General features: G+C 40.4%; 1 protein-coding gene and 1 non-coding gene across 4 annotated transcripts in view; one reads left to right on the forward strand and one right to left on the reverse strand.

The window, feature by feature from the left end:
- The window catches only part of GIPC2 (GIPC PDZ domain containing family member 2), an 86,222-nt gene that overhangs the window by 11,082 nt on the left and 50,401 nt on the right, over positions 1 to 24,739 (forward strand). For all 3 annotated transcript variants that reach the window (XM_042952316.1, XM_042952315.1, XM_042952317.1), the window contains exon 2: positions 17,116 to 17,301. In XM_042952316.1, the coding sequence (XP_042808250.1) occupies positions 17,116 to 17,301 (186 nt within the window). The remainder of the gene's footprint in view (positions 1 to 17,115; positions 17,302 to 24,739) is intronic.
- Positions 22,985 to 23,088, reverse strand: LOC122228961. The gene has a single exon (XR_006206843.1). It is a non-coding gene; the product is annotated as a U6 spliceosomal RNA (small nuclear RNA).

Genomic DNA, 24,739 nt, shown 5'->3' on the forward strand with positions numbered 1-24,739 from the left:
AAGGCTCTAAGAAGTCCACTAAACATTTAAAAAGCTTGGTGTTTCTCATTCCCTATGTTTACTTGACTGTGGAACTTACCCCCCCCCCCCTTTTTTTTTCCTGCCTAGTACTCCTTAGGCCAATATTCTGAGGTACATACTTAAAAAAATTATTTAAAAAAAAGCCCATAGTAGGGGCGCCTGGGTGGCGCAGTCGGTTAAGCGTCCGACTTCAGCCAGGTCACGATCTCGCGGTCCGTGAGTTCGAGCCCCGCGTCAGGCTCTGGGCTGATGGCTCGGAGCCTGGAGCCTGTTTCCGATTCTGTGTCTCCCTCTCTCTCTGCCCCTCCCCCGTTCATGCTCTGTCTCTCTCTGTCCCAAAAATAAATAAAAAACGTTGGGAAAAAAAATTAAAAAAAAAAAAAAAGCCCATAGTTTTAAAAAAGCTATTCAGCAGTTGCTACATTCAGTGATAGAAAGATGGTCTAGGATGATGATCTAGTTAATGCTTATCTTTTATTTCATTCTGAACTCTGCCAGGTGGTTTCCATTTCATCATTGTCCTCTGCTGATGTTCCTGCTCTTCTGTTTACTTTGCTATTCAACTTTGGGCAAGTCTTCGATCTCCTTGGGCTTCAGTTTCTCCATATGTAATATGTGTTTGGTAGACGAGACCAGTGATTCCCAAGCCTGGTGCACCTCAGAATCACCTGGAGACCTTTAAAACAACCAGAGATTCTGAGCCCCACTTCTGTAGATTTGGGCTAGGGCCTGCATATTGTGAATTTTACCTTTCCCTTATATCCCTGGCCTGTCATCTATTATTGATAGATGTTTGGAAACCACTGGGTTAAATGAGATCCAAAGTATTTTTCAGCCTGAATGTTTCTCCAGAGTTTGTACATAAAGGTAACATTTATTTTTAATTGAATCCACAAAGCATTAAAATACAGAGGTTACTAAGTGCCTGTCTCCTGGAGCTTACAATATATAGGTGTGGTGGTAACAAGGCAAATGAAGAGATAAGTATCATATGTTGATAATACAAGGTGGAAAATGAAGAATGTTACCAGTAGTACAAGATATGCTGATGGGAATATGGTAGGCAGAGATCAAAGAGAGGTGAGTTGGGATATGGCTGGGAAAGCTATGGCAGAGCCCTGAAGTATTGAGCCATGTGTACGTTTACTGCTCAGCGTATATACCTAGCATGTAATTTTGATTCCACAAATGCAAAGCTATAGCTACAGAGGAAAGTTGTAGTAATGAAACTGAATAAGACTTCAAACCAGAGGAGTTTTTTTTTAATTTCTAAAATGCTAAACAAAACAGCGAAAGTTCTCTCTGCTTTGCAAGTGGATGGACTAAAGAAATCCTTGAAATTGTAGAGACCCTAGTGTATTTAAATGATCACTGAGAGGGGTGCCTGGGTGGCTCAGCCAGTTAAGCATCTGACTTTGGCTCAGGTCAAGATCTCATGGGGGTGGGGTTTGAGCCCCGTATTGGGCTCTGTGCTGACAGCTCAGAGCCTGGAGCCTGCTTCATTCAGATTCTGTGTGTCCCTCTCTCTCTCTGCCCCTCCCCTGCTTGCACTCTGTGTCTCTCTCAAAAATAAACATTAAAAAAATAACTTCTCACAATTTTTTTGGTTTACTGGTAGTTCTTATAAAAAAAGATCATTTAGAGATCATTTCCTTCTTATTAAGTTCTGGATAGAAAGTATAAGACCGAAATGCTGACCGTGCTCCCTGTCAATCAGATAAATTAAAAATGAAGTGTTTTGAACTGTTTTGGAAAACAATTCCATGTATGATTCAGTAAGGTGCAGTAATATAAACTTGAAATAAAATTTTAGAAGTTAGGGTATGTTTTTCTGCTTTTCTGACATCAAATATATTGCTTGGACATCGGGGATGGTTATGCCACACAAGTTCTTTTGTTGCCTCAAAACTGGATATAAGCAGGATAGTTGTAACTAATTCATGCAATCGATTCTTAATCCAATGTGTCTAGTTTCTTCCTCCTGGTGTTAGTAGTTCCATCCTACGTCTCAGGTCCTCCTCTTCCCGTCCACTTGTTGGCTCTCAGTTAAGGGTATCCATAAGTTAAGGAAAGTGGTGTCTCTTAATTTTGTTTCATTCATTTACTGAATCTACTAGCAGAAATTATTCTCTGTGTAGTAGAAGTCCATAGTGGAGCTACAGAGTAAATGATGTTCTATGAAACCAGGTTTTAATTGAAAAATAATAATATATCACAAAATAAAAACTAGAAGAAAAAAGTGGGTCACCCAGAACCACAGTTCCCTTGTCTTCGCCAGAAGCATCTGTTGTGGCCACTTTCTTGGCCATCCTTCTAGAAAAATACTCTCTGAATTTACAAGTCTGTATGTGTGAAAATACGTGCATATCTGTGACTATAAACTTCTCCTTTCACTTTTCTTTTAAACACTATATATCTGTTCTGTACAGCTGGTAGTAGCAGAAGCAAGGGCGTAGACCTTGGGAGATTCTGAGGCCTGTCAATGACAGTCACTGGGGTTTTTACAGTGTCCCAGAGGGTGTCCTTCATGCTGGGAGAGCTGATACTGTGTCTTTAATGGTGATAAGCCAATTTAAAATAACTTCTAAGAAGTCTGTGCCTTCTGAAAAGGTTTCCTGTGCTTTCTTTGCTTCCCTGTGTCTCCTTAGAAATGCCCATCACCTGAGGTGACAAAAGATGTTCCTTGAAACTACTTAAGATTGAAGTGACTAGCAGATACCTTTGGGCTAAATACTTGCTGAAATAGACAACAGAGGTTGGCTGACTGAGGGTGGATGACTGTCACTGCTTTTCTGGGTTGGGATCTAAAAGTTGGCTTTCCTTACTCATCTTAGAAACCCCAGCGCTGCTGTTATGGGTATGCTGAGTATTCTGAGGTTTGGTGCTTAAAATGCAGACTAGGAAGTTGAAGCTTGGGCATGAGTAACAGCAGGGAGGTTTTGTGGCTACTATAGATAAGTGAAAAGCAAGAAGGGACCTTTGACCTTGTCTGTGATAGAATATTTGTTTTTAGAAATCTATGACCATCAGGGCGCCTGGGTGGCTCAGTCGGTTAAGCATCTGACTCTTGATCTCTGCTCAAGTCTGTAAGCCCTTGTTGGGCTCCATGCTGGGTGTGGAGCCTACTTAAAAGTAGAAACGTATGACCAATCTGTAAGTACTGGTTAAGAGGCTCAAGAACTCAAGCATTTAGAAAGTGGTGTTTTCTATTCTTTAAAAACTAAACAAAACCAAACAAAAAACCCCCTGGAGATAAAGCCTATGTAGGAGAATAGTTTTAACTTTCTTTTTTCTTTGTTTCTTTTGTTTATTTACTATTAAGTAAACTCTACCCCCAACATGGGGCTTGAACTGCTGACCCCTGAGATCAAGAGTTGCATGCTCTGACTGAACCAGCCAGTCACCCCTCAACTTTTTTTTTTTGTTGTTTTAATGGCTAAAATCCAGGATGATCCTGTAGATCCTCTCCATCTGTAAAAGTCACAGGTTCTTAAATTGCAGTGTTAATTTTACGTGGCCTTAACAGGATATAACAGTAACAAATTTGAGGAAATGATAATTCTATGTCCGTTCTTAAAACCACTCACATATCTACATAGTGCATTAATATAATAGTGGTTTCTGTGCTTGGCATTAACACTAGGTCCTTCATGTTCCAGGGCCAGAATCTTAATTTAACCTCTTGAAGCTTTTCACATTTGATACTAGCAGCATGTACTGGGTGTGATTAGGTATTAGGTGATGGTCATGATCCCTTTTACTCCTTTTCTTCTATATTCTTTATACTTTCTCCTTCCTATCTTAATCTTCCTGCCTTTATGTAAAGGTGAGTGGGGAAAGGGAAACCTATCTTAAGAACTAAGAAGAAAGGAATTCTTTAAAAAGGTGATTTTTTGAGGCAGGGGTGTGGAGACAAGGAGAGAGCAAAAATTCAAAGCAGGCTCTGCACTATCTGCAAGTGCAGGGCTTGACCTCCAGATCTGTGAGATCATAACCTGAGCTGAGACCAAGAGCTGGATGCTCAACGAACTGAGGCACCCAGGCCACCCAAGAAGGGAATTGTTGAATACCTATCCTTACCACTTAACCCATGCTATCCTATCTGAAATGGTGGGTTTCTACCCAAAGCCCTAGAAAGGGCTACCACCTGTAGATGAAGCAACTAGAGCTCAGAGCGAAAGTAAATTATTCAAGTCATTCAGTCTAAAGCGATGTCTTTGGGCCCAGATAAATTTGAGTCAAAGTCCAGGCCTCTTCCTTTACGCAAGTGGTTCCTAGCCTTATCAGGCCCAAAATAACACCATGTTGACTATCCTGAAATAAAAATTCAATATTTTCTACCTATACACACTTTAAAAATGCATATTTCTTAAGGAATAGAGTAGGTGCACATTAAATCCTGTTAAGTCTCCTAGGATCTTTTGTTTAAAAAATTTTTTTTTTAATTTTTCTTAATGTTTATTTGTTTCTGAGACCGCATGAGTGGGGGAGGGGCAGAGAGAGAGGGAGACACAGAATCCGAAGCAGGCTCCAGGCTCTGAGCTGTCAGCACAGAGCTCGACCTGGGACTCGAACTCATGGACTTTGAGATCATGACCTGAGCCAAAGCTGGACGCTCAACCGACTGAGCCACCCAGGTGCCCCATCTTTTGTTTAAATTTAAAAATTAAAAAAATTTAGAGGAGGGAGGGAGAGAATCTTAAGCAGGCTCAACGGGTGCACCTGGGTGGCTCAGTCGATTAAGCATCTGACTTTTTTTTTTTTTAATTGTCAAGTTAGCTAACATACAGTGTATACAGTGTGCTCTTGGTTTCAGGGGGTAGATTCCTGTGATCCATCGTTTACATACAACAGCCAGTGCTCATCTCACAAAAGGTCATGATCTTTTCATTGTGGAATTGAGACCAGTGTCAGCCTCCACATTCAGCCTGAAGATTAAGATTATCCTTCTGCCCTCTCCTGTGTGCTCTCTCCCAAGTCTCCTATGGTTTTAATTGTGCTCAAGTTCTACACACTGATATTTCCTTCCAAGAATCTTCTGGGGAAGATTACTTAGATGCTAAAGGATAGAGGAAGAACTCTACCACTGTTTTTTCAACATCCAAATCTATGTGTTTCCTTTTATCCCATGCTGTCTTTAGTCCTACCATTCTGAAATGGCAATATGCTTATTTGATCAGCTTAATAGATGTATTATAACTAGATGGCCATACAATTTGTATTTCAAACCCAGACACTTCAGAGAGTGAGAAGGATGGTATTAAGAATTATTCTGGGAGGGGGCTGGGTAGGGAGGGGTGTCTGGGTGGCTCAGTTGGTAGAGCATGAGACTCTTGATCACAAGGTCTTGAATTCAAGCCCCATATTGGGTGTGGAACCTAGTTAAAAACAAAAACAAAAACAAACTCTGGGACCTGGAATCCACCTAATTATAACCAAAATGCTTACTAGAAAAGGAGAAAGAAGAAAAATATCAGAAAGTTTCATATGTTTGGTAATGAAACACCATATATAAACCAGTTTCCTGGGCATTAAGGAAGTCTGTGAAATTATAAGCACTAGGGAAGGGGGTGGGAAGAGCATAGGGTGGTTGTAAAAATAGAAGCAGATAGTGAGGGCGCAGCGTCAGCACCAGACCTGGAGCCAGGAGACACTGGTACTCCTCGTCCTGGCTCCTGCTTGGTGACACATTTCTGGGAGTTGAAGGTGGAACCCTGTGGTAGCCTGCCAACTTCTTTGGGAAGCATTCTGACATTGCTGGGTTCTTCTCCCTTCTTTAAGTCTTCTGCCTGCTCCAGTCCCAGGAGTTTTATAGTCAGGAATGTCAGTAATGTTGGCAAGCTGAGGGTGGGAAGAAGCTGCTTAGAGCAGGGAGCAGGAGCTAGTAATAAACGGCTCTGAGCAAAGGGGAGAGTCTTGCAGCCAGGGCTGTGCCTAAGTGTCTGAGCCTGTGACATAATTCTATTCTTGGCAGCTCCTTTCTACCTCATCCCAGTCTCTGTTCTTGGGGTTCTCTATCCCTGGGGTGGGAGATGGATCAGAATTGAGCAACCTGAGTTTAGAAGAATCTTCACACACACACTCCAGATTGAGGGCTCCCCTTACTTGTGTCACACTGACTCTATCTATAGGTGTAGTTTTGTTTTGTTTTTCCCCCAGTGCTTCTAAACTTGCTAGTGAACAATTATCTAAGGTGATCAGTGGGTTTGTCTTCCCCCAATCCTTCCATCTAGGGAACACTCTAGTACATTTTCCTCTGTCACCTCCCCCCCTGTTGCTTTGTACTTTTCCTAATGTCTTTTCAGGTGTCCTAGTCTAAATTAAAAATCCCTTTCAATCTTTTTCTCTGAAGATGTTTATAGTGCTTCAGATGGCCCACTTTTCCCATAAAGTGTTCATCTCTTTCAGAAATTCTGTCCTAGGAAATAGTAGTAAGGAATAGACCCCTGAGTGGCTCACCATGCTTGCTTTCCAATTCTCCATGATTCACTTGGGTGTTTACTTAAAAAAAATTTTTTTTTTTTTTTAAAACTAATCTCTACACCCAACAGGGGCCTCAAATTGACAACCCTGAGACCAAGAGTCACGTGCTGTACCAACTGAGCAAGCCATGCCGCCCCCCCCCCCCCCTCCCCAACACCTTTGGGTGATTTTTAAATACCATATGCTTATAGACCTTTCATTATAAGGGTTGTAAGTCTGCTACCTGGGCTAATATGAACACAGTGCTCCATGAGCATTTTGCCAAACGTGTTTTAAGATTTTGATTAGGGTCCTTTTGGGGATATAATGGCCATATTTTATAAATTTGTATTTGTTAAGCTGGAAAGTTTAATCATGAATCTTTTTCTTAGAATTTATAATACTTCACAAACCCACCCTACTACACTGTTCTTAGATACAAAATGTCTCCTTATTATAGTCTCTTTGCCCTTTTATATTTTCCATTTTAAGTTTCAAGAGGAGTTTTTTAAGGAGATAAGTAGGTTTAGAAAGCTGGAAAATTTGAGACAGCACCTGACCAGGGGAACAGCAGTGATTTATGATGTCTTTAAATTTGGCACATGACCTTGCAGCATTATTAGACCAGGATAAAGTTCTGACTGGAAGAATATTGTGGAAGAGGATGATATATATAGCCATACACATTTGATTTATCTTACTTGGTTTAGTGTTTCTGTAATGTCCACAAAGGCAAGACTAAAATCTATCCCTATCTTTTTAACCTTATCTTTCGAGAATTGCTTTGGATACATAGGTGGATATGGATACACAGTTTCTTGGATACATAGTTGCTTTGGTTAGCTTTCATTAGCAAAAGAATGTTCTTTTGGTCACTGTGGGAAGTCATTTGGTAGATTAACAACTATAAGTCTGCTTTTCTTTTTTTGGATAAAATTATTTTTGTCCTATTATTTTGATCACTGAAAAAGTGGTTGTACTGAAGAAGGAAGAGTACAAAGGATGATTCACCTTTTATTTAAGACTTGCCACTGCTGACCCAGGGCAGCTAATTTAGAAGTGAATCATTTATAGAAAGTTCTACACAGTTCGAGGCAGGGCTTTGTACAATATCCTCATGAAGGTCTAAATAGAGCATACAGTATCAGGTTTCTAAATATCTGTCTTGTTGCCAATTTTATCTTTTGCAAACTGAAACTTGTTTCTAGATGACTGTAGCCATTGACAAGGTAAAGAGGCACTATATATAATACGTATATTTTAGAAACACTTCTTAGAAGTTTAGGACACGTATTATACTGGGAAAATAACAGACTTGAGATTTTAAATGACTGTTTATAATATGAAGACAGAAATGCAACTAGTTTTAAAATTACTTAGCTGGAAGAAATCATTTTAAAACTACAGTACATCGGGGCACCTGGATGGCTCAGTTAAGGGTCTGACCCTTGATTTTTGGCTCAGGTCGTGATCTCGTGGGAGGTGGGTTTGAGCCCTGCGTTTGGCTCTGTGGTGGAGCCTGCTTGGGATTCTCTCTCTCTGCCTCTCTCTCTCTCTCTCTGCCTCTCTCTCTCTCTCTCTGCCTCTCTCTCTCTCTCTGCCTCTCTCTCTCTCTCTGCCTCTCTCTCTCTCTCTGCCTCTCTCTCTCTCTCTCTCTCTCTGCCTCTCTCTCTCTCTCTGCCTCTCTCTCTCTCTCTCTCTCTCTGCCTCTCTCTCTCTCTCTCTCTCTCTGCCTCTCTCTCTCTCTGCCTCTCTCTCTCTCTCTCTGCCTCCCTCTCTCTCTCTCTCTGCCTCCCTCTCTCTCTCTCTCTCTCTGCCTCTCTCTCTCTCTCTCTCTCTCTCTCTCTCTCTGCCTCCCTCTCTCTCTCTCTCTCTGCCTCCCTCTCTCTCTCTCTCTCTCTCTCTCTCTGCCTCCCTCTCTCTCTCTCTCTCTCTCTCTGCCTCCCTCTCTCTCTCTCTCTCTCTCTGCCTCCCTCTCTCTCTCTCTCTCTCTCTCTGCCTCCCTCTCTCTCTCTCTCTCTCTCTCTGCCTCCCTCTCTCTCTCTCTCTCTCTCTGCCTCCCTCTCTCTCTCTCTCTCTGCCTCCCTCTCTCTCTCTCTGCCTCCCTCTCTCTCTCTCTCTCTCTCTGCCTCCCTCTCTCTCTCTCTGCCTCCCTCTCTCTCTCTCTCTCTCTCTCTCTGCCTCCCTCTCTCTCTCTCTCTCTCTCTGCCTCCCTCTCTCTCTCTCTCTCTCTCTCTCTCTGCCTCCCTCTCTCTCTCTCTCTCTCTCTGCCTCCCTCCCTCTCTCTCTCTCTCTCTGCCTCCCTCTCTCTCTCTCTCTCTCTCTCTGCCTCCCTCTCTCTCTCTCTCTCTCTCTCTCTCTCCCTCCCTCTCTCTCTCTCTCTCTCTGCCTCCCTCTCTCTCTCTCTCTCTCTCTCTCTGCCTCCCTCTCTCTCTCTCTCTCTCTCTCTGCCTCTCTCTCTCTCTCTCTCTGCCTCCCTCTCTCTCTCTCTCTCTCTCTGCCTCCCTCTCTCTCTCTCTCTCTCTGCCTCCCTCTCTCTCTCTCTCTCTCTCTCTCTGCCTCCCTCTCTCTCTCTCTCTCTCTCTCTGCCTCCCTCTCTCTCTCTCTCTCTCTCTCTGCCTCCCTCTCTCTCTCTCTCTCTCTCTCTCTCTCTGCCTCCCTCTCTCTCTCTCTGCCTCCCTCTCTGCCTCCCTCTCTCTCTCTCTGCCTCCCTCTCTGCCTCCCTCTCTCTCTCTCTGCCTCCCTCTCTGCCTCCCTCTCTCTCTCTCTGCCTCCCTCTCTCTCTCTCTGCCTCCCTCTCTCTCTCTCTCTCTCCCTCTCTCTCTCTCTCTCTCTCTCTCTCTCTCTGCCTCCCTCTCTCTCCCTCTCTCTCTCTCTCTCTCTGCCTCCCTCTCTCTCTCTCTCTCCCTCTCTCTGCCTCCCTCTCTCTCTCTGCCTCCCTCTCTCTCTCTGCCTCCCTCTCTCTCTCTGCCTCCCTCTCTCTCTCTGCCTCCCTCTCTCTCTCTGCCTCCCTCTCTCTCTCTGCCTCCCTCTCTCTCTCTGCCTCCCTCTCTCTCTCTGCCTCCCTCTCTCTCTCTGCCTCCCTCTCTCTCTCTCTGCCTCCCTCTCTCTCTCTCTGCCTCCCTCTCTCTCTCTCTGCCTCCCTCTCTCTCTCTCTGCCTCCCTCTCTCTCTCTCTGCCTCCCTCTCTCTCAAACTTAAAATTACAGTAAATCAAACAATGTGTTAATATTTTGATATTGACTAATCATGTTTGATTTTTAGAATCAATTACAAATAGCTCCTTTTTGCAGATTTTCTAACTCCTTTCAGGAAGTGGTTAATTAGGTAAACAGTATTAGTTTGGTTCTATATAGAGCAAAAAATGTATAGTTTCTGCCTGCATTTTAAATTCAAAGCTGAGGGGCACCTGAATGTCTCAGTCAGTTGAACGTCTGACTTTCGATATTGGCTCGAGAGGTATCTTGTGACGTCATGGGATTGAACCCCGTGTCTGGCTCTGTGCTGAGTGTGGAGCCTGGTTGGGATTCTCTCTCTTTCTCTCTGCCCCTCTCCCCTGTTGAATGTGCACGTGTCTCTCCCCCGCCACCCCGCCCCTCCCCCCCCCCCCCCCCAAATAAATGAACCTTAAAAAAAAAAAAAATTCAAAGCTGAGTTTGGTTACAGCACAATTATAGTATCATGGGTTAGAAAAAGCCCAGAAGTTTTGAATTCCCATTTTGATCGTCATTCATTACCTATGTGACCTTAGATAAATCACCTAATAAATCACCTTGCCCAGGGCGTAGTTATGCCTGCCCTCAGGACTTGACTCACAAGGATTAGTTGCGCTAATGGCTTTAGGAAGTGATCAGTAACTTAGGTGTCTCTCTCTGTGCAGGTGTTAGATGTCAAGAGAGGTAACACTGCAGGGAAAAGAACTTGGACTTGGACATCCAGGGTTGGAATCTCATGTGCACCAAATACTACTGATATGACTCTAACCCGTTTTATCTAAGTCTTTTTAACTTTTTTGAGATGTATACCTGAAATACATGTAAATTATAAGGATTCAGTATTTGTATATATCACAAAGTGACCACCATGATATCCAGTTAACATCCGTCAACACAAATAGTTATAATTTCTTGTGATGAGAACTTTTAAGATTTCTCTTAGCAACTTTCGAATCTACAATATAGTATTAACTATAGGTGCTGTGCATCACATTCCTAGGACTTGTTTTTTATAACTGGAAATTTGTACCTTTTGACCACCTTCACCTGTTTTTCCCACCCTGCATCCCCTGCCTCTGGTAAGCACCAATCTGTTCTGTATCTGAGGTTTGTTCTTTTTAGAGCTCACATGTAAGTGAGATCATACAATATTTATCTTTCTTGGTCAGATTTATCTTAGTATAGTAGAATGCCCCTGGGTCTATCCATTTGTTGCAAATAGTGCCATTTCTAGCCTTTGTTTTTTAGTTTGTTAAAAGAGGGGGAAGGTAATATCTCTTACTTAGAATTGCTGGAGGGATTAAAGGAGCTAATATGTGAAAGTACCTGGTGCACATAATGGTTCTTGGACCTTTACTTTGATTTTATTTTTCTATTCTTCCAGACCTATCTTCTCCGTTCCTTCACTTTGCCACTACTTTACTGGAAGTGGGAGCCAGTATTCAAACTGTGTACAGCTAAGAGGGATGAGCAGGTGCCCCAGTTCATGACTGTAATTGAAGGATTATTTGAGTTTTAGAAGTTATTTGATTATCACATAACCTATTTTGGAGGAGCCATGTAGCATAAGACCTTGAGAGCTTTGTGGAAGAGTTTTGAATAAGAATATGGTCACTGGCTTGGCTAAAGCTACTCTCATCTATTCAAGCACTCAGTAAATGGGTAATTTCCCCCCCCCCCCCGCCCCCATAATTATTTTGTTCCTAGTTTCCGGTTGTATGTATGTATTTAGTTATTTAGTTGGAAAGTGTGTGTGTGAGTGTGGGGGAGGGGAAGAGAGAATCCCAGACAGACTGCACTGTTGGAGCCTGAAGTGGGTCTTGCTCTCCCAAACCAGGAGACCCATGACGTGAGCCAAAACCAAGAATCAATTGCTTAACTGACTGAGCCACCCATATATGCCCCTATATATTTTTTTAATGTTTATTTTATTTATTTTTGAGAGCATGAGAGAGTGCACAATCAGGGGAGGGGTGGGGGGGGGGGGCGGGGAGAATCCCAAACAGGGATTGGGAGCCCTGATCCAGGGCTCCATCCCACAAACTGTGAGATCCTGACTTGAGATGAAACCAAGAGTTGGATGCTTAACCAATTGAGCCACCAAGGCACCCCTCAGGTTGTTTTTAATTCCTGCTATTTAAAAACATTTTTTAAAATGTTTATTTTTGAGAGAGAGAGAGAGAGAGAGAGAGAGAGGAAAAAAGAGAAAGAAAGGATGCGAGCAGGGGAGGGGCAGAGAGAGAGAGAGAGGGACACAAAGAACCTGAAGCTGGCTTCAGGCTCTGAGCTGTCAGCACGGAGCCAGATGAGGGGCCTTAAATCCATGAACCTCGGGGTCATGACCTGAGCCAAAGTTAGACGCCTAACTTACTGAGCTACCCAGGTACCCCTAATTCCTCTTATTTTAAGGGTAGTTAATCAGATAGAGGTAAAATAATCTTTTATTGAGGAAAAAGTCTGAGACTTAGATAATGAGAACAGCCCAGATAAAAACCATAGTCATTAACAAAGGAAACAATCCAAGCAGTGTTCTTATGTGTAAAGATGAAGTATTAACTCCTGATGAAAGTATGGTTTAGTTGGGGTGCCTGGCTTGGCCTGGTTCGTAGAGCATGCTAATCTTGATCTCAGAGTTAGGAGTTCAAGCTCTGTGTTTACTGTAGAGATTACTTAAGGAAACAACAACAGCAAAAAGTGTGGTTTAGTTACTAGATTTGTCATTATGTGCTTTTTATTTTCTGTAATAACATGGATATTTCTAGAAAACCTGTAGAAAGTTAGATTTTTGGTAGATTGAGATGTAGGAAAGTAGTATTAAAATAGTAATACTGCTATTTTAGAAAACCTCAAGAGGTAAAGATTCCAGTTGCTTGTACTTAAAATCACAGTCACAAATAATCTCATGCCAGCTACACAAGCCTATAATTTCTTCCAGAGAACTTTGGAACATGTGGAATCTTTGACCAACTCAGTTCCTGTTTAAGGAAAGTATTAAACAAAAGAAAGTTGGAAATGGACTTCCTTGATTTAAAAAAAAAAAAAAAAATGCACTTGATATGTTTTTGGAGAAATTTGTGACCTGTTTGTGGGCCAGAATAATTTTTGAAACAACAATGACAAGCTATTTATTAACAAGGGACATTATAAAGTATATAATGGAGAGAAAAGGCAATATTAATCTATATTAGTGACTCTATAGTCGTTCAGACTTATCTTGGCTATATTGAGTTTTAAGGGTGAATAATCATAACCACATGATAACCAGAAGATAGCAATTCAAATACAGTGCATGGTAAGAATACTGTCCATGAGTTATTTATTTTTGAGAGCATGCAAGCAAGGGAGGGAGGGGCAGACACACACACACACACACACACACACACACACACACACACACACACACAATTTGAAGCACACTCCAGGCTCCAAGATGTCATCACAGAGTCCAATGAGGGCTCAAACCCATGAACTGTGAGATCATGACCTGAGCTGAAGTTGGATGCTTAACCAACTGGGCTACCCTTGTGCCCCCTCTTATTTTATTTATTTATTTATTTATTTATTTATTTATTTATTTATTTTAATATTTGTTTTTGAGAGAAAAACAGCATGAGTGGGTGGGGGGAGGGGCAGAGCGAGAGAGAACGAGAGAAGAAAGCAGGCTCCAGGCCCTGAGTGGTCAGCACAGAGCCCAATGTGGGACTTGAACTCCAGAACCACAAGGTCGAGGTCATGACCTGGACCAAGGTCAGACACTTAATTGACTGAGCTACCCAGGTGCCCCTCCATGAGTTATTCTTTAACAACAAAGTTGAAAGATAATGTAATTTATGGGAGAAAAGGAATCCATCTGTTACATTTAAAAATCCATCTGATAACATTAAAAAGAAACAAAATCTGATCTCTTCAGGAAAACTAAGCAGCTTTCAAGCATGGGTGAAACATCACTGTTCAAGAAACCCTTACATTCCAGGAATAATAACCTCTATAAAGAGCTTTTTCGTTTAAGAAGCACTCATATATGTAGTCTCTCAGTTTTTGCAACAAGTGTGTCAGTAGACCAACTTTACTAATGTCATGATGTGCATGAGGACCAGGGAGGTCAGATGATTTGACTGAGCTCACTGAGAGTACGGAAGTGGGACTAGATTCAAGTCTCTTACTTTTTTTTTTTTTTTTAGTGTTTATTTTTGAGAGACTGTGTGTGAACCGGGGGAGGGGCAGAGAGAGGAGGAGACACAGAATTGGAAGCAGGCTCCAGGCTCTGAGCTGTCAGTACAGAGCCTGACATGAGCCTCGAACTGACAAAACAGTGGGATCATGACCTGAGCTGAAATTGGATGCTCAACTGACTGAGCCACCCAGGTGCCCCCATAAGTTTATTTTTAAGAATAATCCCTATGCCCAGTGTGGGGCTTGAACTCAGGACATGGAGATCAAGAGCTGCATGCCAGGCACCCCAAATCTCTTACCTCTTAATCTGTTTTTTTTTTTTTTTTCCTAACCATTTTAAGGATGAAATATTTCCTCTTGGAGATTTATTTTGCTGATATTGGAAGTAAGGGGAGCCACTTTTCTGTGCCTGAAATTTCTTCTTTTTAAATGTTTATTTATTGAGAGAACAAGAGTGAGCATGAGCACAAGCCGGGAAGGGGCAGAGAGAGAGAGAGGGGGAGAGAGAATCCCAAGCAGGCACTGTGCTGTCAGCGCACAGCCCAACATGGAGCTCAATCCCACCAACTGAGATCATGACCTGAGCTGAAGAGTTGGACGCTCAACTGACTGAGCCACTCAGGTACCCTGTGCCTGAAATTTTTGATAGAGGAGATAGGATGTGAAATTTGGATAAGGATGCATAGTATCTCAGTATATTAAACATAATTCACCAGCTTCCTGACTGAGTTTAAGGATAAATTGAGCTAGAAAGTAGAGAGAACTTTTGCTTATGTTTTATTTTAGAGAGAGTGAGAAGGGGAGGGACAGAGGGAAAGAGAATCACAAGCAGGTTCCATGCTTAGTGCGGAGCCTAACTCAGGGCTTGGGCTCACAACCCTAGGATCATGACCTGAGCAGAAATCAAGAGTTGAACTCTCAACTGACTGAGCCATGGAGGCACCCCTAGAAAGAACTTTTAAATGGAAGAAATAGAATTCCTATCTTTTGTATTTTTATATCTGGAATCTTTTTAGTTGAAAACAAAATCTAAAATGGGTTGGTGAAATTATTGGTTTGTGTAACTAAATATTTTGGGATAAGACTGTGTATCTAATAAGTTTTCAACTGCAATAATATGAAACTACTTGCTAAAATTGGATAAAACAATTGCATAAAAGGGGTAGAGTGAGCTCCAGAGTTGGTGAACAGAGCAACTCCCCTATGTCAGGGATCTAGGTTTATTCCATCTCTTTGCTTCGCCTTTCTTGGCACTGGTTTCTTCCTCAGTAGTAAGATGGTGGTGGAAGTTCCCAGACCACCTACAGATAAGGCAGCATCCAGGGCAAGGAAAGGATGGTCTTTTACTGTATGTTTCTTCAGAGTAAAAAAATACTCTCCAGAAGATCCTTGGACATCTTCTTCCATGTCTTGTTGGCCGCGATTGGCCACATGCCTGCTCCTAAAATGCCGCTTATACTAGTTTAAATCTTATGCCTAGAATAGGGGATGTGAGTCATTTTCCTTCAAAGCACATAAGATGTATAGATACTTGAGATCTGAGTGTTATGTGAAGAGGGGAAGAGGAAGGCACCCATGTCTTGCCTTGCCTGCAAACTTTTGGCTGCCTGGGATGCAACATTGTTCTGTAGGGGAGGAAGCACAATGAAAAAGGGTCATACCTACAGGAAATCTAATATTTGCTCTGAGGGAAATGTGAAAAATTGAAAGAAAGGAAACAGCTTAGTAACTAGAAGTCCACTTCGTGTGGGATTTCCTTTTTGGGGCTTTTCTCCTGCCCTATTACATCATCATTCTGTTTTAATGTTTTCTAACTGGTAAGTTGTTTTTTATGTTAATGGTGTTGGGATCCACTATGAACACCATTAGCAGATTCACTGTTAAAAACAGTAATAATAAAACTGTTTCTTTACTTCCCATCGTTTTGAGAAAGAAAATCAGGAAAACTGTTCACTGTGCATGTTACCTTGTCCCTCTACCCACACTATTACTGATTTTTGTCAGTGGACTAATTATACCATTGATTTCACAGAATAAAGAATAGGAACCTTTCTTAAAGGACTTTCTTTTTCCCTGTGAATAATACAGTTCTTATACTAGAGTATTTCACAAAAACTTACTAATTACAGAACTAAATATATTCTGCCCTGCCCAGGAACACAAAGGGTTAAATCAAAGGTCCACCAGTTAGCACAGCTCCCCACAGAGGAAAAGCGGAAAGGGCAGGACAGCACATGTTTCTTTGTAAGCCTTTTTTCTTTTATATCCAGTTGCCTCTTGTCCTTCTCAGTAGCTCCTTTCATATACATCTGAAATTGGTCAGAATCTTGCTGACCATGCTGGATCTTTTAGTTGTAGAACAGAGAGTGCTTCCAGTTCAGACACATTCTGATGTGCCTTAAAGATCCATTTAATAAGTAGTAGTTGTGCCATTCCTGAACTTCATGAGGCTTATGGATGTGAGAAGGCTTACCTTCAGTGGGAGTCAAGAATGGTATGAAACCTGGGGATCCAGGGAGAGGGTACAAAGTGAGGACTGAAGCAAGGCTCAGGGTCCAAGGAAGTGTTGGCAACATCTGTGGCAAAATTGATAATAAAAATAAAAAAAACCTTAACTATTTTGGAATAAAACTGCTATACTGAAATGTTTTTGTTTTACATACCCAAGAAAATTAAGGGATTGGATTAGTGAGTCTGTAAGATATGTTTTAGACCTCTTTATTTTTGCACCTCGTTCATTAATTTTCTTAAGCATTCTAATGCAAGATAAATTTCCTCATTTAAAAAACTTAGCAGTTTTCAAAAATAGACTTGCCTATAATTTCATTGTGGCATACATGTCATGGCCTTGCCTTTGAGAAGACATCTTTTGATTTTAGCATTGTAAATGGCAGGTAGTGGAGGTATTTTCAAATCACTTGGAAGTTGGTGAGATGTAAACTCAGAATCTTGCTCTTGACAAATGTTGGCTTTGTGACCTTAGGCCAATTACTTTCTTTCACTAAACCTCAAATTCCTCATCTGTAATTTGGAGGGGATAAGTATTTGTAAAGTCATTGTGAGGATTTAGTGAGATAATGACCGTAAATTGTTTAATATAGAGCCTTGCCTATAGGAAATACTCCATATATATTACCCAATGTTAATGATGTAACTTCTGTCATAAATCGACTATTTCACTCAAATACCCTAATAACCAGAATGTTTTCCTGATGGAAACTGAACTGTTTCTTTCTTTCTTACAGATCTTATACTGCACGTTAAACACACCTAAAGTTGATATGGAAAGACTCTTAGGATCACAGATAGGTCTTGAAGATTTTATATTTGCCCATGTGAAAGGGATCAAAAAGGAAGTAAATATAAATAAATCTGAGGATTCACTTGGTCTCACCATTACAGATAATGGTACTGGCTATGCTTTTATAAAGGTAAGTCTTAAAAAAATAACTATGTGACTTACTGGAGGGTAATATTTAAGAAAATCTACCAGGTCAAAGAAATGATCTTAACAGTCAGAACTGGCTCAGCAGGGATGGGTTGGTAAGGTTTCATTTAAACAAAATGGAGGGGGGGTTATTTCCAAATATATTTTATTTTTTTCTAATTTAATTTTTTACATTTACATCCAAATTAGCATATAGTGCAACAATGACTTCAGGAGATTTCTTAATGCTTCTTACCCATTTAGCCTATCCCCCCTGCCACAACCCCTCCAGTAACCCTCTGTTCTCCATATTTAAGAGTCTCTTATGTTTCGTCCCCCTCCCTGTTTCTATATTCTTTTTTGCTTCCCTTCCCTTGTGTTGATCTGTTCTGTCTTAAAGTCCTCCTGTGAATGAAGTCATATGATTTTTGTCTTTCTCTGACTTCGCTTAGCATAATACCCTCTAGTTCCATCCACATAGTTGCAGATAGCAAGATTTCATTCTTTTTGATTGCCATTGTATATATATACCATATCTTCTTTATCCATTCATCCATTGATGGACATTTGGGCTTTTTCCATACTTTGGCTATTGTTGATAGTGCTGCTATAAACATTGGGGTGCGTGTGTCCCTTCGAAACCGCATACCTGTATCCCTTGGCTAAATGCCTAGTAGTGCCATTGCTGGGTTGTAGGGTAGTTCTATTTTTAGTTTTTTGAGGAACCTCCATACTGTTTTCCAGAGTGGCTGCACCAGTTTGCATTCCCATCAGCAGTGTAAAAGAGATCCTCTTTCTCTGCATCCTCGCCAACATTTGTTGTTGCCTGAGTTGTTAATGTTAGCCGTTCTGACAGGTGTGAGGTGCTATCTCATTGTGGTTTTAATTTGTATTTCCCTGATGAGTGATGTTGAACGTTTTTTCATGTGTCTGTTGGCCGTTTGGATGTCTTCTTTGGAGAAGTGTCTGTTCATGTCTTTTACTCAGTTCTTCACTAGATTATTTGTTTTTTGGGTGTGGAGTTTGATAAGTTCTTTATAGATTTTTGGATACTAACCCTTTATCTGATATGTCGTTTGCAAATATGTTCTCCCATTCTGTCAGTTGCCTTTTAGTTTTGCTGATTGTTTCCTTCACTGTGTAGAAGCTTCTTATTTTGATGAGTTCCCAATAGTTCATTTTTGCTATATTAAAAAAATTACATATATATATAATTTTGAGAGAGCTCATGCAAGTGGGGTGGGACAGGGAGAAGGAGAATCCCAAGCAGGCTCCACGCTGTAGTACAGAGCCTGATGTGGGCCTTGATTCTATGAACTGTGATATCATGATCTAAGCTGAAATAAGAGTAAGATGTTCAACAGACTGAGCCATCCAGGTACCCCTCAATTTTTTTTTTTAAGTAGGCTCCATGCCCAGTGTGGGGCCCATCACTGTTTGGCTTGAACTCAAGACCAAAGACCTGAGCTGAGATCAAGTGTTGGATGTAACCTAGTGAGCCACCTAGGTGTCCATGTATATGTATGTATGTGTGTGTATGTATATATACATACATATATACATACACCTATATAATTTTAAGTAATCTCTATGCCCAATGTGGGGCTCGAACTCACGACCCAGAGACTGTGTTTCATGCTCTGCTGACTGAGCCAGTTAGGCGCTCCAACATATTTTTGACACCTTCTTACATCTTAAATAGTCTTCAGGGGTGCCTGGGTGGCTCATTGGTTAAGTGTCTGTCTCTTGATTTTTGGCTCCGGTCATGATCTCATGGTTTGTGGGTTTGAGCCCTGTGTTGGACTGCGCACTGACAGTGTGTAGCCTCCTTGGGATACATATATTCTCTCTCTCTCTCTCTCTCTCTCTCTCTCCACCCCTCCCTCCCCCGTCCCCCCCCCCAACTTCTGCCCCAAAATAAATAAGCTTTAGAAAAGTTTGAAGAATTTTTTTTTTTAATTTTTTTTTTTTTTTAACGTTTATTTATTTTTGAGACAGAGAGAGACAGAGCATGAACGGGGGAGGGTCAGAGAGAGGGAGACACAGAATCCAAAACAGGCTCCAGGCTCTGAGCTGTCAGCACAGAGCCCGACACGGGGCTCGAACTCACGGACCACGAGATCATGACCCGAGCTGAAGTCGGCCGCTCAACCGACTGAGCCACCCAGGCGCCCCAAGAATTTTTAACTATAGAATTTATTTAAATACAAATAGAGCAATATAGAGCTGTAAAGGCAAGAGAAGGAAGTTTGAAATAGTATGAAAAACTAAGAACTGAGGTGTGGGGAAAAGAAAAGTAGACTTATCTCTTAAACAGTTCTATTAAGCAATTGTATAACAGACTTTTATTGAATGCTTATGTACTAGGCACTTGACATACATTTTCTCATTTAAGTCTCAACCATTCCATTGGTACTATGTTTCCTCTTGTTGAGGTATAACAAATTTTCAAAAAAATACTTATTTTGAGAGAGGGAGAGCATACACCCACGTGAGCAGGGGAGGGGCAGAGAGAGAGGGAGCGAGAACATCCCAAGCAGGCTCTGCACGGTCAGTGGGGAACCCAACATGGGGCTCGAATTGATGAACTGTGAGATCATGACCTGAGCCAAACTCAAGAGTCAGACACTTAACAGACTGAGCCACCCAAGCACCCCAGGGTATAACAGATTTTTAATGTTCAGCTTATTGTACTCACACCTGTTAACCATCACCCAGATCAAGGGAAACTTCATTTCCACCACCCAGAAGTCTCCCTTGTACTGTTTCCCACGCAGTATGCTTCTCCCACAAAGGTAGCCACTACTCTGACCTCTATCACTACAGTTTTGCTCGTTCTTGAACCTTCTGTAAGTAGAATCCTATATTATGTACTCTGTCGTTTCTGGATTCTTCTGTTGAACATGATGTCTGGGAGATTGACCTGTGGGTAGGTACTATTACCAACCTCTATTTTACAGATGTAGAAACAGGATAAGGGAGGTTAAGTAGCTTGCTTTAAAGTTATATAGCAGAAAAATTCAGTATTTGAATTTAAGAGCTCTGACTCCAGAGCTGGCATTCCCATCCACTTCACTAAGAATTAGTTACAAACTTCATGCAACAGAGTATGTTTCAGGTTTTTATTTTGTCCAAATCTTTTCTTTGCTGATGCACTGTCATTTAAAACAAGTCTTAGGTAAGCAACCTCCTTAACTGTAAATAGTACTTTATTTAACTCCCCACTTGATAGAATGGCTATTTTTAGCTCTGCTAAAAGATAGGACTGTGTTGAAGGTTGAGTGGGTGATCAAATGGAAAATCGTGAGTTGGGAAAGTCATGTGGGATTATCTGGGGGAAGCTCAGGACATGAGGCACATGCAGCAATGCCTTTCTAATGTCAGCAGGAAGGGCTTAGAAGTTTTGCAAACATACGTGGATTTTTTAGATCTTAACCTCTGTTCAGAGTTTGTGTTCTTTTTTTCTTGAATGTCTCCTTGAACATGTGCCTGCGTCAGTACGAGTCACTAGCCCTGGGGAGGCAGAACATGATGGCAAGGAGAAAGTGGAGCATACAGCAAACTGCTGACGTAGAATTCAACTTAAAAGAGAAATGAATACGATTAATAGGACTTCTTACAAACTGGGGTGGGGGTAATTTCAAATTTACTGTAAGATTGTAAGAATACAGAAGACTTCCATAATACCCTTTACCCATTTCTCCAATTTTTACCACTTGTCACGTTTGCTTTTTTGGTCTAATACACACATGTGTATGTGTATATGTATACATATGTACAAATATAATTTTCAGAACCATTTGAAAAAGTGGAATGCATATATTCCCATTTAGCCTCTAGTATTTCAGAACGTAGTTATTAAGCACAGGGGTTTTTTTCCTGTATAGCTAGACAGTGCAGTTGTGAAATTCAGAAAATCTAATATTGATAAAATAATTTTTAATGCCTATATTGCATTTCTGTCAGTTGCCTCATATCCTCCGTAGCATTTTTCTTTTCCTTTATAGGTGTAATCCAGGGTCATGAATTTTATTTAGTTGTCTTTTTAATGGTCTTTAGAATAATCCCTCAGCCTTTCATAGAATGAGAAACCTCAAAGAAGCCTGAATTGAGGGACAGTGTGAGAAACGGATTATGTATTTTTGGTAGGAAAATTAGATGTGTCCCTCTTGGTGTACCACATGGGAAGGTGCATTATGTTAGCTTGCTTATGACCTTTGTCACTTACCTAAGGTATAGTGTCTGCCAGTCTTCATTGCAATGTTATATTTTCCTTTGTAATTAATATTTGTGGGGAGAAACTTTATTTTAAAAATATCATTTTCCTACTTGCACCTTACAGATTGAACATCTGTTGATTGATTTTTGCCTGAATTGATTTTTATTATAATGGTTTCAAAATGGTGAATTTTAAAAAATTCCATCATTTCTTATATATTTAAAACATTCTGTTGAAAAAAAGTGGCATTTTTTTTGTTTTGTTTTGTTTTTTGTTTTTATCAGCATGGATACATGATTTCTCACTTAATGGGTTATAGTCCACAACTGTTGCTTATGCTCAGATTTTCTGAGATTTGGTCTGCCGGAATCTTTCAGCTGGCTTGTGTATCCTTTGACATGTCTCTGATCATTTATTAAGCAGTTCTTCTTCTCTGGCACAACAAGATGTTCTAGGTTCATCTTTTGTCTTTTCCCAAGCCTGGAATCAACCATTTTTTCATGGGGCTCTGGTTTTGCTTTTGGTGAGGATGGATATTTCAAAGTCAAGATCTGGATGCTAGTTAGACTCCTTCATGGTCACTGGAGTGTCCTTGTTTCTGGGTCTTTTCAGTGATGGGGTTAGAAAACCTATTTTAGAAGTAAATGGACTCAAAATTATGCCTCAAATTTTAATCCTGCCCCATAGGTTTTTTTTTTTCCCTTGCCTTCCCCCATTAAAAAAAAAAAATATATATATATATATATATGTATATATATATATATATATATATTTTGTATGTATGTATATATGTATGTATATATGTATATATATATATATTTTTTTTTTTTAAAGTTGATTATGAGAGAGAGCATGAGTGGGGAAGGGGCAGAGACGGGGAGAGAGAATCCCAAGCAGGCTCTGCACTGTCAGTGTAGAGCCTGATGTGGGGTGCAAACCCACAAACCAGAAGATCATGATCTGAAACCAAGAGTTGATGTTCAACTGACTGAGTTGCCTGGGTGCCCCTATTAAAATACTTTTTAAAATAAAATATTTACTCATTTGCTTAGTCCTACAATATATGCAAAATAGTTTCAGGATTGCTATATCCATATTATGAAGAACCTATTAAGAGTTCAAGATTGGTATGCATGTACACACATGTACATACACAAAGTATTCTATTCAGGTTACTTGGAGTGGGTTCTTTCCTGTCCCTTTCCCCATTAGGTGATGGTTATTCATTTGAAATACTATTGAATCCACTTCTCTTTGAATTGAGTTTTCTCCGCATCATGTTCTAATTTTTTCTGAAAAAATAAAATATTAAAATGATTCAAAAGTATATTAAAAGACGTTCAGAGATCTGTCACTTTCTCCTGGCCCTCTATCCCATTACTCATTTCTCCCACTCCTTATAAGTAATCATTTTCATTAATTTCTGGCTCACCCTTTCAATGTTTATTTTTGCTAAGATAAGCAGGAGAAAAAAATGAAACATTCCAAGAGTTTGTATGTCATTCTTGTGCAGGGACTGTGTTAATCTTTTCTATATAGTTCCAATTTTAGTATATATGCTAAAGTGAGTACTTGATATCCTTTCAGTAGTGGCTAGAAGTCCAAGTAGGTTAGAGTAGGACAGTGTGGTATAGATTGACAAGGGTAAGGAAGAAGGATTCCATGATCAGGGAGTGGTGATATATAGGAGCATGGGCTTTAGAACTACACATGCCTGCTTTCAGTCTTAGTCCAACCACTTATTTACTTGGACAAATGATCTTTGATAAGTCATTAAGCTTCTCTGATCCTTCTCTCAAAAGGGAATATTAACACCTATTTCACAGGATTGTTGCAGGTATAAAGGAATGATCTATAAAAATCTGATACTGCTATTAAGTTATCAATTAGGAGTACTAACAAATCATCACATAATTAGATGAGCAGAGAACTGTATTTAATAGTACTACGTAGCTCTACATTTACACGGACTAAGAAGTTCACAGAGGTAAATGCCTGCCTTGAGAAACCATTCTCAGCCTAACTTTACACTTCAAGGAAATAGAAAAAGAACTAAATGAAACCCCAAGTTAGTAGATGGAAGGAAATAACAAATATTAGAGCAGAAATAGAGACTAAAAAGACAATGAAACAAAGAGCTGGTTCTTTGAAAAATAATTGACAGACCTTTAGCTAGACTCACAAAAAAGGACTCAAAATCAAATGAGAGATGTTACAGTGGAGCCATAGAAATGTAGAGGATAGTAAGAGACTGCTATGAACTATCCTATCTAACAAATTGGACAACGTAAGAAATGAGTAAATTCCTAGAAACCTACAACCTACCAAGACTGACGAAATAAAAAATCTGAACAGATGGATTCAGTCTCCTTGCTAGTCATCAAAAACTTCCCAACAAAAGCCCAGGACCAGATGGCTCCACTGGTGGATTCTACCAAGCCTTCAAAGAGAATAATTAATCCCAGTCCTTTTTAAACTCTTCCAAAAATTAGAGTGAACTCCTCCAAACTCCTTTTATGAAGCCAGAATTACCCTGATAGAAAAACCAGACAAGAATGCCCCAAGAAAAAGGCCAGTATTCCTAATAACATAAATACAAAAATCCTTAATATTAGCAAATCAAATTCAATATGTTAAAGGGATCATACATCATGGTCAAGTGGTATTTATTTCAGGGGTGATTAAACACCCATAAATCAGTGTGATATACCACATTAACAAAAGGATATAAACATTTTTTATCTCAATGGTTGAAGAAAAAACATTTGAAAGAATTCAAATGGTAAAAAAAAAAAAACAACTCAACAAAGTGGTATAGAGGGAACATACCTCAACATCATAAAGGTCCTGTAGGACAAGCTCACAGCTAACATCATCCTTAAAGGAAAAACTTTCAGTTTTTCTCCACAAAGATCAGGAACAAGGCAAGCATGCTCTCTCTTGCCACTTCTATTCAACACAATATTGGAAGTTCTAGCCAGAGCAGTTAGGCCAGTAAAAGAAATAAAAGGCATCCAGATTGGAGAGGAAAAAGTAAATGGTCACTGCTTGAAGATGATATAGAAAACCTTAAAGACTTTATCCAGAAAACTGTTAGAAGTACTACAGTAAAGTTGCAGGATACAAAATTAATACACAAAAATCTTGCACTTTTATATGTGAATAATCTATCAGAAGAATCCATTCCATTTATAATTGTATCAAAAAGAATAAAATACCTGTG

This window comes from Panthera leo, chromosome C1 (genome assembly GCF_018350215.1).
Source record: "Panthera leo isolate Ple1 chromosome C1, P.leo_Ple1_pat1.1, whole genome shotgun sequence".
Classification (NCBI taxonomy): Eukaryota; Metazoa; Chordata; class Mammalia; order Carnivora; family Felidae; genus Panthera; species Panthera leo.